Below are 13,590 nucleotides of genomic sequence, written 5' to 3'. Positions count from 1 at the left end.
AGCCAAGTGTGTGGGCTTGGAAGTGCATCAGCCCCCAGTTGAGTCTCGAGATGATGGATAATTTGGAGATGATGGATAATTTGTCTTCAGCCTGGTGAGAATCCTTGAGCCACTGGCATCTAGCGAAGCTGTGCCCAGATTCCTGGCACACAGGAATTGTGAGGTAATACGTAAGTGTTGTTTTAAGCTGCCAAGGTTTACAGGAGATTAATTTGTTATGCAGTGCAGTAGTACAATACTAATACAATGGAGATAGATCCCACAATGTGTGTTGTATCAGTCAGGGTTGAACTAGAGAAGCAGAACCACTAGGATTTATTACCTGGAATTGTCTTGCAGGACCCTGGGGGCTGGCTGAGCACTCTTTGCCAGGCTGTCTAATGTTTGAACCCAAAGTCAAGTGGTTGGCAGTTAGGAAGGGAAGATCACAAGCTTTCTTTCTGCTGCTTGGAGTCTCTTAACCTTTGGGATAGCCTAGTCTATCTGATTAAGTCAGGCCCCTTCTGGATAGCCTCCTCTCTGATTAACTCAAAATCAACTGATTTGAGACCTTAATTACATCTGAAAAATCCTTTCCTAGGACCTAGGGCCTTGGCTAGCATCTGAATGGGTAGCAGGAAAAAGGTGTGTGTGTGCTGCAGATGGCTGTTGGCCTCCCCCTGCCCGATAGCTCTCCTGAGTGGGTCTCCCTTGTAGGACACCATCAGCACATTCTAGAAAATGCCTAGTTGGCACATCAAAAAGCCATGCTAGGAGCTTTCATAATTTCAAGGGAGGCTGGGGAAGTATTTCAATTTAGTTCTCTAAAATTAGAGATCGAATGTTCATAGCAGCAATGTCCGCAATAGCCAAACTGTGGAAAGAGCCGAGATGCCCTTCAAAAGATGAACGGATAAAGAAGATGTGGTCCATCTATACAGTGGAATATTATTCAGCCATCAGAAAGGATGAATACCCAACTTTTACATCAACATGGATGGAACTGGAGGAGATTATGCTCAGTGAAATAAGTCAAGCAGAGAAAGTCAATTATCATATGGTTTCACTTATTTGTGGATCATAAGGAACAGCATGGAGGACATTAGGAGAAGGAAGGGAAAAATGAAGGGGGGGAATCAGAGGGGGAGATGAACCATGAGAGACGATGGACTCTGAGAGACAAACAGAGTTTTAGAGGGGAGGGGTTGGGGGATGGGTTAGCCCGGTGATGGGTATTAAGGAGGGCACGTACTGCATGGAGCACTGGGTGTCATACGAAAACAATGGATCGTGGATCACCACATCAAAAACTAATGATGTATTGTATGGTGACTAATATAACATAAAATTAAATAAAATTAAAAAATAAAATAAAATTAGAGATCGATAGAATAAGGCATGATTCCAGGAGTAGGATCCAGCTTTTGGGTGACTGAAGAGAATGACACCTGTTCGATGTAATCTGCTTCTTCAGCTCCCCAACATTCACCACTTACCCCCCATTTAAAATTGACAAAAAAAAAAAAATCCCTGCTCCCATCTAACAAAAGAAGCTATCCCTTACTATATTAGATGCCTATTTTTCATTACAGATCACCTGAGACTTAGTAGCTTTAAACAGCAATAATCACTATCCCCTCTTGGTTACTAAGAGTCAGGAATTCAGGAGTGACTCAGCTGCATGGTTCTGGCACTGAGTCTCTTATGAGGCTGCTGGAGTCATCGTGATGGCCTCTTCCAGGTGCCTGCACTAGGAACACTCGAGCAGCTGGGCCCCGGAAGAGCTCAGGCATCTCAACTCTGCTTCTCTTTGGTTTTTCCACATGGGTCCTCCAGCACTGTGACTCAAGGCTTCAAAGGCAGATGTCCCAAGATGACTGGCTTTTTAAACCTCATCTGGCAGATTCACCAGTGTCAGTTCTAGGACATGCTATTTACTGAAGCAAACCACTGAGGCCCATATTGAAGGGTACGGGAATTACACACCATCTATGTATGTAAACTGTGTCAAAGCATTTGGTCATATTTCCAACCACCAAACTTGGAGCTCCAAAAATGGGCTCTTGTTTCATCTGATCCAAATCCCTGATCTCTGGACAATGCCAGTTCTTCCCTTATTTCCATCATGATTCTTCTCCATAATTTATAATTTATAGACTAAACTGTAAAACTAGTGATCACTAATCTATCTTTATTTTTTTAAATTTAAATTCAAGTTAGTTAACATATAGTGTATTATTAATTTCCAGGTAGAATTTAGTGATTCATCAGTTGTATATAACACCCAGCGCTCATCACATCATGTGCCCTCCTTAATGCCCATCACCCAGTGACCCCATCTTCCCACTTACCTCCCCTCCAGCAACCCTCAGTTTGTTCTCTATAGCTCAGAGTCTCTTATGGTTTGTCTTCTTCTCTGTTTTTAACCTATTTTATTTTTCCTTCCTTTCCCCTAGGTTCATCTGTTTTGTTTCTTAAATTCCACATATGAGTGAGATCATATGATAATTATCTTTCTCTGACTGACTTATTTCACTTAGCGTAATACTCTCTAGTTCCATCCACACTGTTGCAAATGGCAAGATTTCATTCCTTTTGATGGCTGCATTATATTCCATTTTGTGTATATATATATCACACCTTCTTTTTCCATTCATCTGTCAATGGACATCTTGGCTCTTTCCACAGTTTGACTATTGTGGACATTGCTGCTATAAACACTGGGATGCATGTACCCCTTTGAATCACTATTTTTGTATCCTTTGGATAAATACCTAGTAGTGCAACTAATCTTTCTTTACATGAAATAATGGGAAAAAAGAAAGAGGTAAATCTGAAAAGTAGTAAAATGCACTCACAAGATGTTTTACCTAGAGTAATGACCAAACAGCTTCAGTAAGCAATACTTCCAGAGATATTTTCTATGCACTGCATAAAATATAAATTTGTTAAGTGAATATATATATTTAAAAATATATATGTATAAGAATACATATATATCAACTATGTTGGGTGACCACATTTCAGTATTCCATCTTACCTAGAAACAATCCAAAGATTTTTGATTATCACCCAATTTAATATTAGTCTAAAGTCCTAAATATAACTAAGAATCTTGGAACATTTTTAAGCCGATATATTACAGAAAACAATTACTGTTGATACACAAAACATTTCATAATTTCTATTCAGTTTATTAGAACATGTACTTTTACATTTTTTGTGTATTTTAACATGTGAACATAATATTAGCTTATCTTATCAGTAAACCAGTACAAGAATTTTAGGAATTTAGAATGACAACCCCAAATCTTATAAAAAGTAAAACATGGGGCGCCTGGGTGGCTCAGTTGTTAAGCGTCTGCCTTCGGCTCAGGTCATGATCCCAGGGTCCTGGGATCAAGCCCCGCATTGGGCTCCCTGCTCAGCGGGAAGCCTGCTTCTCCCTCTCCCACTCTCCCTGCTTGTGTTCCCTCTCTCGCTGTGTCTCTCTCTGTCAAATAAATAAATAAAAAATCTTTAAAAAAAAAACCAAGTAAAACATATCCCACACTGAAAAAATCAGAGGAAACCATATGCCAATCTGATCTGTTATAGCAATCATTTGGATTATATAAGCCTGGTTTCTTATAGAAAAACACTCCTGAACTAGTAGTTTTTGTAGAAAAGATTTTCTTTCTTTCTTTTTTTTTTTAAATGGATGAGCATATTTAAAGTAGTAGAAGTTCGATTTCTTCATTCTCCGGGAATTCTCAAATGTTACGTTTTAATAAGTGTTTCTTAAACTCTGTAAAGCACTTAGAACAAAATTCCTTGCATAAGAGTATCCAGAGGTGGGCAAAAATTTCATACTCACAATAACAGGCAAAGGCTTTTGTCAGTTGCAAACAGAAACACAGAGGGCTTGCTTCTTTGTATAATATCAGCCCAGGGACAGAATAGATATAGAACACAAAAATTCACTTGTACAGTTGTAAAATTCACTAATACAGACATTCTCCTTTCCAGAAGAAGCAAGATATATTCTTGCACAAATTGACAAACAGATAAACAACAACAGCAAAAAAACTAGCAAACCAAATTGTGGAGCTTTTCTCACCTGATAGAATAGATATCTTCTCTATCAAATAGACCAAAACACTAAATTCTGAATCACTGTCATTGTATTCATTTGCTCTTTCTGTGCAACAGATTACCAGAAATTTAGTGCGTTAAATAAAACAAACAAACAAACAAACAAGCAAACACACATTGATTTTTATTTATTTATTTTTTGGTTGATCTGTATTGGGTAGTTTGATCTTTGTCTTTTTCTTTTTTTATTTAAAATCAATTAATTAACATAGTGTATTATTAGTTTCAGAGGTAGAGTTTAGTGAGTCATCAGTTGCATATAACACCCAGTGCTCATTACATCACTTGCCCTCTTTGATGTCCATCACCCAGTTACCCCATCCTTCCACCCACCTCCCCTCCAGCAGCCTCAGTTTGTTTCTTATAGTTAAGAGTCTCTTACGGTTTGTCTCCCTCTCTGATTTTGTCTTATTTTATTTTCCCCTCCCTCCCCCTATGTTCATTTGTTTTGTTTCTTAAATTCCACATAAGAGTGAGATCATATGATAATTGTCTTTCTCTGATTGACTTATTTCACTTAGCATAATACCCTCTAGTTCCATCAATGTCATTGCAAAAGGTAAGATTTCACTTTTTTGAGGGTTGAATAATATTCCATTGTATATATATATACCACATCTTCTTTATCCATTCATCTGTTGATGGACATCTGGGCTCTTTCCATAGTTTGGCTATTGTGGACATTGCTGCTATAAACATTGGGGTGCATGCAAACACACATTTATTATCTCATAGCTTTTTTGGGTCAGGAGTCTGGGCAAAGCTTATCTGTGTTCTCAGCTTCAGGATCTCACCAAGTTAAAAACCAACATTTTGACAAACTGTATTCTCATCTGCAGGCTTGGCTGAAGAATCCAGTCCCAAGTTCACATGGGTTGTTGGCAGAATTCATTTTCTTGTGGTCCTTTCCGTGTGTACTTCATCACATGGCTGCTTACTTACTTAAGGCCAGCAAGAGTCTCTCACTCAGTGGAGGCCCAGCCACTCTTTTGAAGCTTTACCTGATAACATCAAGCCCGTGAAGGATAATCTCCCTTTTAATTAACTCAGAATTAGGGATTTGGGATCCTAAGTATCTGCAACATTCCTTCATGCTGGCCATATTCTGCAGGCTAGAAATAAGTCACAAGTCCTGCCCATGTTTAAGGGGAGGGAATTAGGGTGTGAACATCATAGGGAACAAAAGTTTTCAATTTTGACACAGTCCAATTTATTAGCTTATTAATTTTATGAATTGTGCTTTTGATGTTGTATCTAAGAAGTCTGACTAACTCAAGTTTACAAAATTTTCTTTTATGTTTTTTTCTAAAGTTTATAGTTGTTCCTCTTACATTTAGGTTCTACAATCAATTTTGGGTTAATTTTGTGTATGGTATGAAATAAGGGTCTAAATTTATCTCTATGAATGTGGATATTTAATTGTCCCAACTTCGTTTGTGGATACAAAAGAAAGATCATTTCTCCCCTTGATTGCCTCGATACCTTTCTTGAATTCATTTGTAGCAGCACTCCAGCTGGTCTTAAGGGTTCACTTGCTTCAAGTTAACACCCTCCTTACTTACTGACTTAAGGCCCTTGATCTGTGAAAGAACTAATTTACTTTTCTTGAGATTTGTAGGCCACTGGCCTTGAGGAGTAAAGGACCGGAACTTTCCGAGGCCACAGCAGCCAGCAAGTCTATATGAAGCCACCTTGGGTTTCTGATTAACGTAGCAACTTTTTAGCAAAATGTTTTTCTTCTTTTAGGTCACAAATTATTTTACTGAACTTCTTTTGTGTATCAGGAGACCTTGCCCTCCTTTGCTGAAAGAACAGAGTCCTCCTAAACATCACGGAATAAGAACCGGACCCCCAGCATGACCCCCTTGCACTGAGATCATGTGTGTAGCTGGCATCATGGGGTCTGCACATAATCAAGAAATGTTGCAGACCACTGCACTCCTTTTGCTGAGTAACTACCCTAAACCCCTTTAAAAACCCTGGGCCAGGCAGAAATCTCTGAGTTGGCTTTGAACAAGAGTCGGCCTTCTCCCCAGGTTGCTAGCCTCCTGAATAAAGCTCATGTTCCTTTCCAATCAAAAACTCCTCTCTTGAGGGGCACCTGAGTGGCTCAGTCAGCTAAGTGTCTGACTCCCGATTTCAGCTCAGGTCATGAGCTCAAGGTCCTGAGATCGAGCTCTGTGTCGGGCTCCATGCTCAGCAGGGAGTCTGCTTGAGATTCTCTCCCTCTCCCTCTGCCCCTTCCTGCTGTATGCACATGCTCTCTCTCAAATAAATAAATAAAAACCTTAAAAAATAAAACAAACAAAATCTCATCTCTTGAGTAATGGCCTTTCGAGTGACAGGCAGCCCAACTGGGCTCAGTAACAAATTGACCATGAATGTAAATATTAAACTGGACTCTCAATTGTGTTTCATTAATATATATATCTAGCTGCATGAGAATACTGCACTATCTTTTTTTCTTTAAATTTTTTATTTTTATGTTAATCACCATACATTACATCATTAGTTTTTGATGTAGTATTCCATGATTCATTGTTTGCATATAACACCCAGTGCTCCACGCAGAATGTGCCCTCTTTAATACCTGTCACCAGGCTAACCCATCCTCCCACCTCCTCCCCTCTAGAACCCTCAGTTTGTTTTTCAGAGTCCATCGTCTCTCATGGTTCGTCTCCCCCTCTGATTTCTCCCCCTTCATTCTTCCACTCCTGCTATCTTCTTCTTTTTTTGTTTTTTTTTCTTAACATATATTACATTATTTGTTTCAGAGATACAGATCTGTGATTCAACAGTTTTGCACAATTCACAGTGCTCACCATAGCACACACCCTCCCCAATGTCTATCACCCAGCCACCCCATCCCTCCCACACCACCCCCACTCCAGCAAGCCTCAGTTTGTTTCCTGAGATTAAGAATTTCTCATATCAGTGAGGTCATATGATACATGTCTTTCTCTGATTGACTTATTTCACTCAGCACAACATCCTCCAGTTCCATCCACGTCGTTGCAAATGGCAAGATCTCGTTCCTTTTGATAGCTGCATAATATTCCATATTATATATATATCAAATCCCTGCCGGGATTTGAGAGGAATTGCACTGAATATATAGATCATCTCTTTACCTGAGAAGACTCTGTAGTCCAGTTTTTAGTTCAGGTGGTCTTCCCTTCTTGCACAGCTTTATGATGAATTTCAAATACAATTTTGGCAATTTGCTCTCTATCCTGCTTGTTATTGGAGGGAATCTTTCTTTTTTCAATTTGCTACATTCTATTCCTAAATGGAAGTTATGGTTGGTTAACTTTAGTGTATCAAACAACACAGGATCAAATGACTAAGGAACAACATTCCTGCCCTTTCTGTACCAGACAGGCAAGGTGGAATATAGTATACAAACTCCTCACAAAGACCACTGGGAAAGGATATCATTACTATCTGCACTGTACTGATGATCATAATGAGGCAGAGAGTAGTTTCAGAACAGCGTCCAAGATCAGAGATGTATGAAGCAGACAATCTGGGTTTCTCATCCTGGCAGTCCGGCTCAAGATCCTCTGCTAAAAACAACTACTACAGGGGCGCCTGAGTGGTTCAGTTGATTAAGCATCTGCCTTCGGCTCAGGTCATCATCCCAGGGTCCTGGGATTGAGTCCCGCATCAGGCTCCTTGCTCAGCAGGGAGCTTGCTTCTCCCTCTCCCACTCCCCCTGCTGCTCTCCCTGCTTGTGCTCTCTCTCTCTCTATCAAATAAATAAATAAAATCTTTAAAAAAATAAAAAATAAAAAAATAAAACAATTACTACAAAAACTGAATCTGAATGAAATTCAAGGGTAAAAGTTGATTTTAACATCTATTAATCTTAAAAAAGAAGTTATCAAAAATGAATTAAACAGAGAAAACAAAATTGAATATTCATATATGGAAAATACTGGAATTGGCAATGGAAAACACATGTTCTTTTGAAATGCCCAAAACTGTTTACAAAATTCTTGAATATTTTAATTAAATATTAATATTTGAATATAAAATAGACTCAAAAAAGAACTTTATCAAAGCCCTAAGCATGAGAGATATATCTGGTAGCTATTAATAATGGGTTGAGAGTGGCGACGGGGGCGGTGAGAGGCTGAACAACAAGTTCGATGCATTGAAAGACGATGACAGTGGAGGCCATGATCAGAATGAAGAAAACAGCACACAGAAAGATGGTGAGAAGGAAGAAACAGAACGAGACAAAAGTCAGGGCAGCAGTAAGAGGAAGGCTGTTGTTCCTGGACTAGCAGAGCATCCCCTGCAGTACAACTATACTTTCTGGTACTCCAGAAGGACGCCCGGCCGTCCCACCAGCTCACAGAGCTATGAACAGAATATCAAACAGATTGGCACCTTTGCCTCTGTGGAGCAGTTCTGGAGGTTTTATAGCCGCATGGTACGTCCTGGGGACCTGACAGGTCATGGTGACTTCCATCTCTTCAAAGAAGGAATTAAACCCATGTGGGAGGATGATGCAAATAAAAATGGTGGCAAGTGGATTATTTGGCTGCTGAAGGGCTTGGCATCCCGTTGCTGGGAGAATCTTATCCTGGCCATGTTGGGGGAACAGTTCATGGTTGGGGAGGAGATCTGTGGGGCTGTGGTCTCTCTCTGGTTTCAGGAGGACATTATTTCAATATGGAATAAGACTGCCAGTGACCAAGCAACCACAGCCCGAATCTGGGATACGCTTCGGCGAGTGCTTAACTTACCTCCCAACACCATTATGGAGTACAAAACCCACACCGACAGCATCAAAATGCCAGGCAGCCTGGGCCCCCAAAGGCTCCTTTTTCAAAACCTTTGGAGCCGTGGTTGAATGTGCCATGACCCTCTCCCTCTCTGGATGGCACCATCATTGAAGCTGGCATCATCGGAGTCTCTTGTTCTGTTGGCATGCTACCTGGAACATCCTTCTGTCCTGGACAAGAGGAATTGGAAGAGCATTTTATGTTTTAAGAACAGGCTGACACGCAGCAGCTATAACAACAGCTGAGATCACTTAATAAATGGTGCTAAACTAAAAATAAATAAATAAATAATGGGTTGAAAAGTCTGCATGGGAGAAAGGGAGGATTTAAACTGGATGATCTCCTGACACTGGTTTTACATTTTGGAAATTATAGGACAGTAATTCCATCCACGAGATGCACATGTATTTGGGTGAGTTTGTGTGTGTGTGTGTGTGTGTGTGTGTGTGTTTATGAGCTTGTAAATAAATAAAACTTTTTAAAGTATTAGTTATCAGCAACCAGCTTTTAGAGAGAATTGTCTTTTCTGGATGCTTTTGATAGGAAAACTTGAATTCTTCCTATGTAAATCTGGCATTAAAAAAGTAATAATAAATCCATAGCGCTGTAGATCCTAGCTATAACCCAGCTCCATGAAACTGTTTGAACATTCACTGTTTGTTCTATGTATTGGGTTTTTAAATTTTACTACCTCAAGACTAAAGTTGGTGAACACAAATTATGGAAAGGTTAAACAAGGAATAAATTGCAAAACAATATGTCCTTATTTGCATGTTAGCAAATGTGACCCCAGCTTTCACTCTGACATTAGTTATGGAATAATCCAGCCCATGGCAAGGACACACCATGTGTGAGTCGGAGTCAACTTATCTATTTGGGAATAACAATGTTTTTCATCAAGATGGCATTGAGCTCATCTATTAGCATACCCTGGTGCTTTCCTGCTTGACATTAGTCACAGAACTTAAAAGAAACAAGAACTTTACTTTCACACTCAGAGATCAGCTGCCTATAGTACGTAAGGTCCAAATATTCAAGGAATCACAACCAGTGACATTAGACTTGGCTTTTTGGTTTGTTTTTCCTCCTAGACATGGTAACTTTACTACTGGGCATTTTTTTTCCATCCTAGTAATAACAGAATTTGTTCTAGGAAATTTTGCCAGTGGCTTCATAGCAGTGGTGAACTGCATTGACTGGGTCAAGAGACAAAAGACGTCCTCAGCTGATCAAATTCCTCACTGCTCTGGCAGTCTCCAGAATCGGTTTGTTCTGGGTAATGTTAATAAACTGGTTTGCAGCTGTGTTGAATCCAGCTTTATTTAGTTTAGAAGTAAGACTTATTGTTCATAGTGCATGGATGGTAAACAATCATTTTAGTATCTGGCTTGGTACTAGCCTCAGCGTATTTTATTTGTTCAAAATAGCCAATTTCTCTAGCCTTATTTTTCTTCGCCTGAAGTGGAAAGTTAAAAGTATAGTTCTTGTGATACTGTTGGGGTCTTTGTTCTTTTGGTTTTTCATGTCACAGTGGTAAGCATATATGAGAAAATGCATATGAAGGAAACATCGCTAGGCAGACCAAATTGGGGAACATTGTAAGCCTTTTGAATATGACTGTATTCACGCTAGCAAACTTTGTGCCCTTGGCTATATCCCTGACATCTTTCCTGCTGTTAATCTTTTCGTTGTGGAAACATCTCAAGAAGATGCAATCCAGTGGTAGAAGATCCCAAGATCCCAGCACCAAGGTCCACATAAGAGCCATGCAGACTGTGATCTCCTTTCTCTTGTTATTAGCAGGTTACTTCCTGACTCTAATTGTCACAGTCTGGAGTTCTAATGGGCTGCCGAACAAGTTGATCCTCCTGCTTTGCAAGGCTATTGGAATCATGTTCAAGCCACTCATTTATCCTGATTTGGGAAAACAAGAAGCTGAGAGAGGCCTTTCTGTCATTTCTGTGACAGCTGAGGTGCTGGCTGAAAGAAAGGATATAAGAGGGGCATCATGTGTTTTCTAGGAGAAAACAAGTTGATGGAGTCTATAACATTTTATACTTCTTTCCTCTTTTTCTAATGAGTATAACATTGAGTGCTTTCTAAAGTGCTTTCTAGAAAAGTCTTTTACCTAAGCGTATCACAAAAAGTGTGAGTGTGTATTTATGAAAAATATGAGAAAGATTATAAGATTAGCATATCATTAACCCATCTTTTGCAGGTAAGCAATCTAATTATACAAAATATTGTAAGAAATTTCTCCAAGATTATGAAGCAAAGTGTATTTCATATACATATTCTATGTATCATCTTCTAATTGAAGAATTTCTGATCTATATTTATGCATTTTCCAGAACCGACAACTTGATCTCAGGAAACCATTGTTATTTCCCATTGTAATCAGCACCACACATATGTACCACAGTATTTAGATTTTATTGTTTGAGTCTTCAATCTTTTGTGTGGTAATGATATTCAGTTGTAAATCACACATTGAGGATGAATGTTTGGGGTAGATATTATTCCGTCATGAATTCTTCTTGGTTAATGGAAAGCCATCAGAGCTATTATTAGGAAAAGAAAGATGCACACAATAAAATTCAAGAGTGATAAATATATTTAGAATACATTTTATGTATGTGTACAATAAACAATGCTAAAGAATATGAGATTTAATACAAGTAGGTAAACTCTTGGATAAAAAATCAAGTTCTACGATAGGATTGAGGAAGAAAAAAAATGAGCATGACTTGCTTTCAATATTTCTATGTTCCCATATGCTGCTAGGAGAGTCATTTCTTACAATTTTTGAATGAAGAAGACCTTTTTGGTAGTTGAAATCTGAAGTCAAATTGTTCAGTTCTCATCTTTGAATCTCTGAATTGCCAATCATTTTTTCCCTCTTGCTACCTAAAAAGTTTCTTTTAAGCTTCAGATAACAAGACTCAGATCTTCCTTGTCTTAAAAATATGTTCATTATGGGCACCTGGGTGGCTCAGTTTGTTAAGCGACTGCCTTCAGCTCAGGTCATGATCCTGGAGTCCTAGGATGGAGTCCTGCTTCGGGCTCCCTGCTCAGTGGGGAGACTGCTTCTCTCTCTGACCCTCCCCCTTCTTGTGCTCTCTCTCTCATTCTTTCTTTCTCAAATAAATAATAAAATCTTTAAAAAAAATATGTTCATTATAAGAATAGTAAAAATTTATGGTACTGGAATGCCTGGGTGGCTCAGTCAGTTATGCGTATGCCTTTGGCTCAAGTCATGATCCCAGGGTCCTGGGATCAAGTCCTGCATTGGGCTCCTTGCTCTGTGGGAAGCCTGCTTTTCCCTCTGCCTGCCTCTCCCCCTGCCTGTGCTCTCTCTTTCTCTCTGACAAATAAGTAAATAAAATCTTAAAAAAAAATGATAGTACATAATGACCTTTCTGCATATATTAAAATAGTATCTGTTATGTTTATATAATAATTATAGGGAATGTCTTCATCATCTGTTTTATTACAGTCTTGTGGAAAATAATGAAATAGTGTGTTGATGTATTATTAATAACAAATTCTATTTTAAGAAAGAAATGTATTACCTGGTTCAGCAACTGAATTTACATACCAAATTGATTTTTACATTAGGAAATTTTAACATCATTGAAACCTTAAGATAAATTATTCCTACATCTAATTTATTCATTTGTTTTTAATCATCTGTCTGCCCCAGCAGAATATACACAATGTAATGTGGAGATCATGTCTATGTTGTTTCCTGCTGACTCCTCAGACCATAAAGCCAGCCCTGGGAATAGTTAGTCCAAATGATGTGCTAATGACTGAAGACATGGATGAATAGAGCGTATTGTGGTTGGAAAACCAATGAAAACAAAACCCGTCACAAAATCAGCAGGTTGAGTGGATTCTTGGTTCTGTTTCTTCACTATTCAAATGCATCTACACGAAACAGCATATTCTCAATTCCAATTTCAACATTAGACTGGGTGGACAAAAAGTTGTCACAAATAGGCTACAAAACATAAAATGACTCATACATAGTATAGACTTAAATTGATCTTCTCAGAGTACTGATGTGTTTGAAGAGCCTTCTCAATACAGTTACCCTGGGAATTAGGCTGAGCAAACGTATTCCGGGGTCATCCCCATTCCTGACAGCCAGGAAGAAAAAGGTGTATGGAGGAGTGTTCATGGGGAGATTTTTGTTGGGTTGGACCTTTAAATGATGCACATAATTTTCACTCATATGACATTGTTAAGATTTCAGCCACATCGCCACAACCACCTGTGAAGGAGGCTGGGAAGTAAGTCTCTCTGTGGCCCAGACGAAGAGCAGAAATGCAATCAAGGACATGGATGTTGGAGAGCACTTAGTACCATTACAATTGAAATAGCCAATACATTATTGTAAAACAGTTTCTGCCTTTAGAGGCATGATGTAGCTTGTTCGTGTCACTTTGACAATTTATACAAGCCCTATAACCATCATGAATATCAGCTCTTTTTCTCTATTTCTTCATAAATTCTAAAGAACTCAAGTTCAAACTAAATGTTCCTAGCCACATAAAACAATAGTTGATTCTGCACTGTAACATCTGTAGCTTCCTCATGTATATTCCCAGCATATGTTGCTTATAAGTTCTGATTTAGCTCTTACAATATTATGCAACCAATTATTTATACTTATTTGTTC

At 38.8% G+C, this 13,590-nt stretch overlaps 1 protein-coding gene and 1 pseudogene across 1 annotated transcript in view; both read left to right on the top strand.

The window, feature by feature from the left end:
- LOC148163706 (eukaryotic translation initiation factor 4E type 2-like) overlaps positions 1-9,055 on the top strand; it is a 34,354-nt gene extending 25,299 nt beyond the window's left edge. The window contains exon 5 of the mRNA XM_088025705.1: positions 8,225-9,055. Coding sequence (XP_087881831.1) covers positions 8,225-8,974 — 750 coding nt within the window. The 3' untranslated portion in view covers positions 8,975-9,055. The remainder of the gene's footprint in view (positions 1-8,224) is intronic.
- Positions 9,056-9,999: 944 nt separating this feature from the next.
- On the top strand, positions 10,000-11,038 carry LOC114221662 (taste receptor type 2 member 50-like; annotated as a pseudogene).
- The last annotated feature ends 2,552 nt before the right edge of the window (positions 11,039-13,590 follow it).

The sequence above is a fragment of the Eumetopias jubatus genome, unplaced genomic scaffold (assembly GCF_037043125.1).
Source record: "Eumetopias jubatus isolate StellerSeaLion01/CBP00866 unplaced genomic scaffold, mEumJub1_p1.0 scaffold_8, whole genome shotgun sequence".
Lineage (NCBI taxonomy): Eukaryota > Metazoa > Chordata > Mammalia > Carnivora > Otariidae > Eumetopias > Eumetopias jubatus.
Note: the sequence above shows the minus strand (reverse complement) of the source record. Positions and strands in the feature narration are given on the sequence as shown.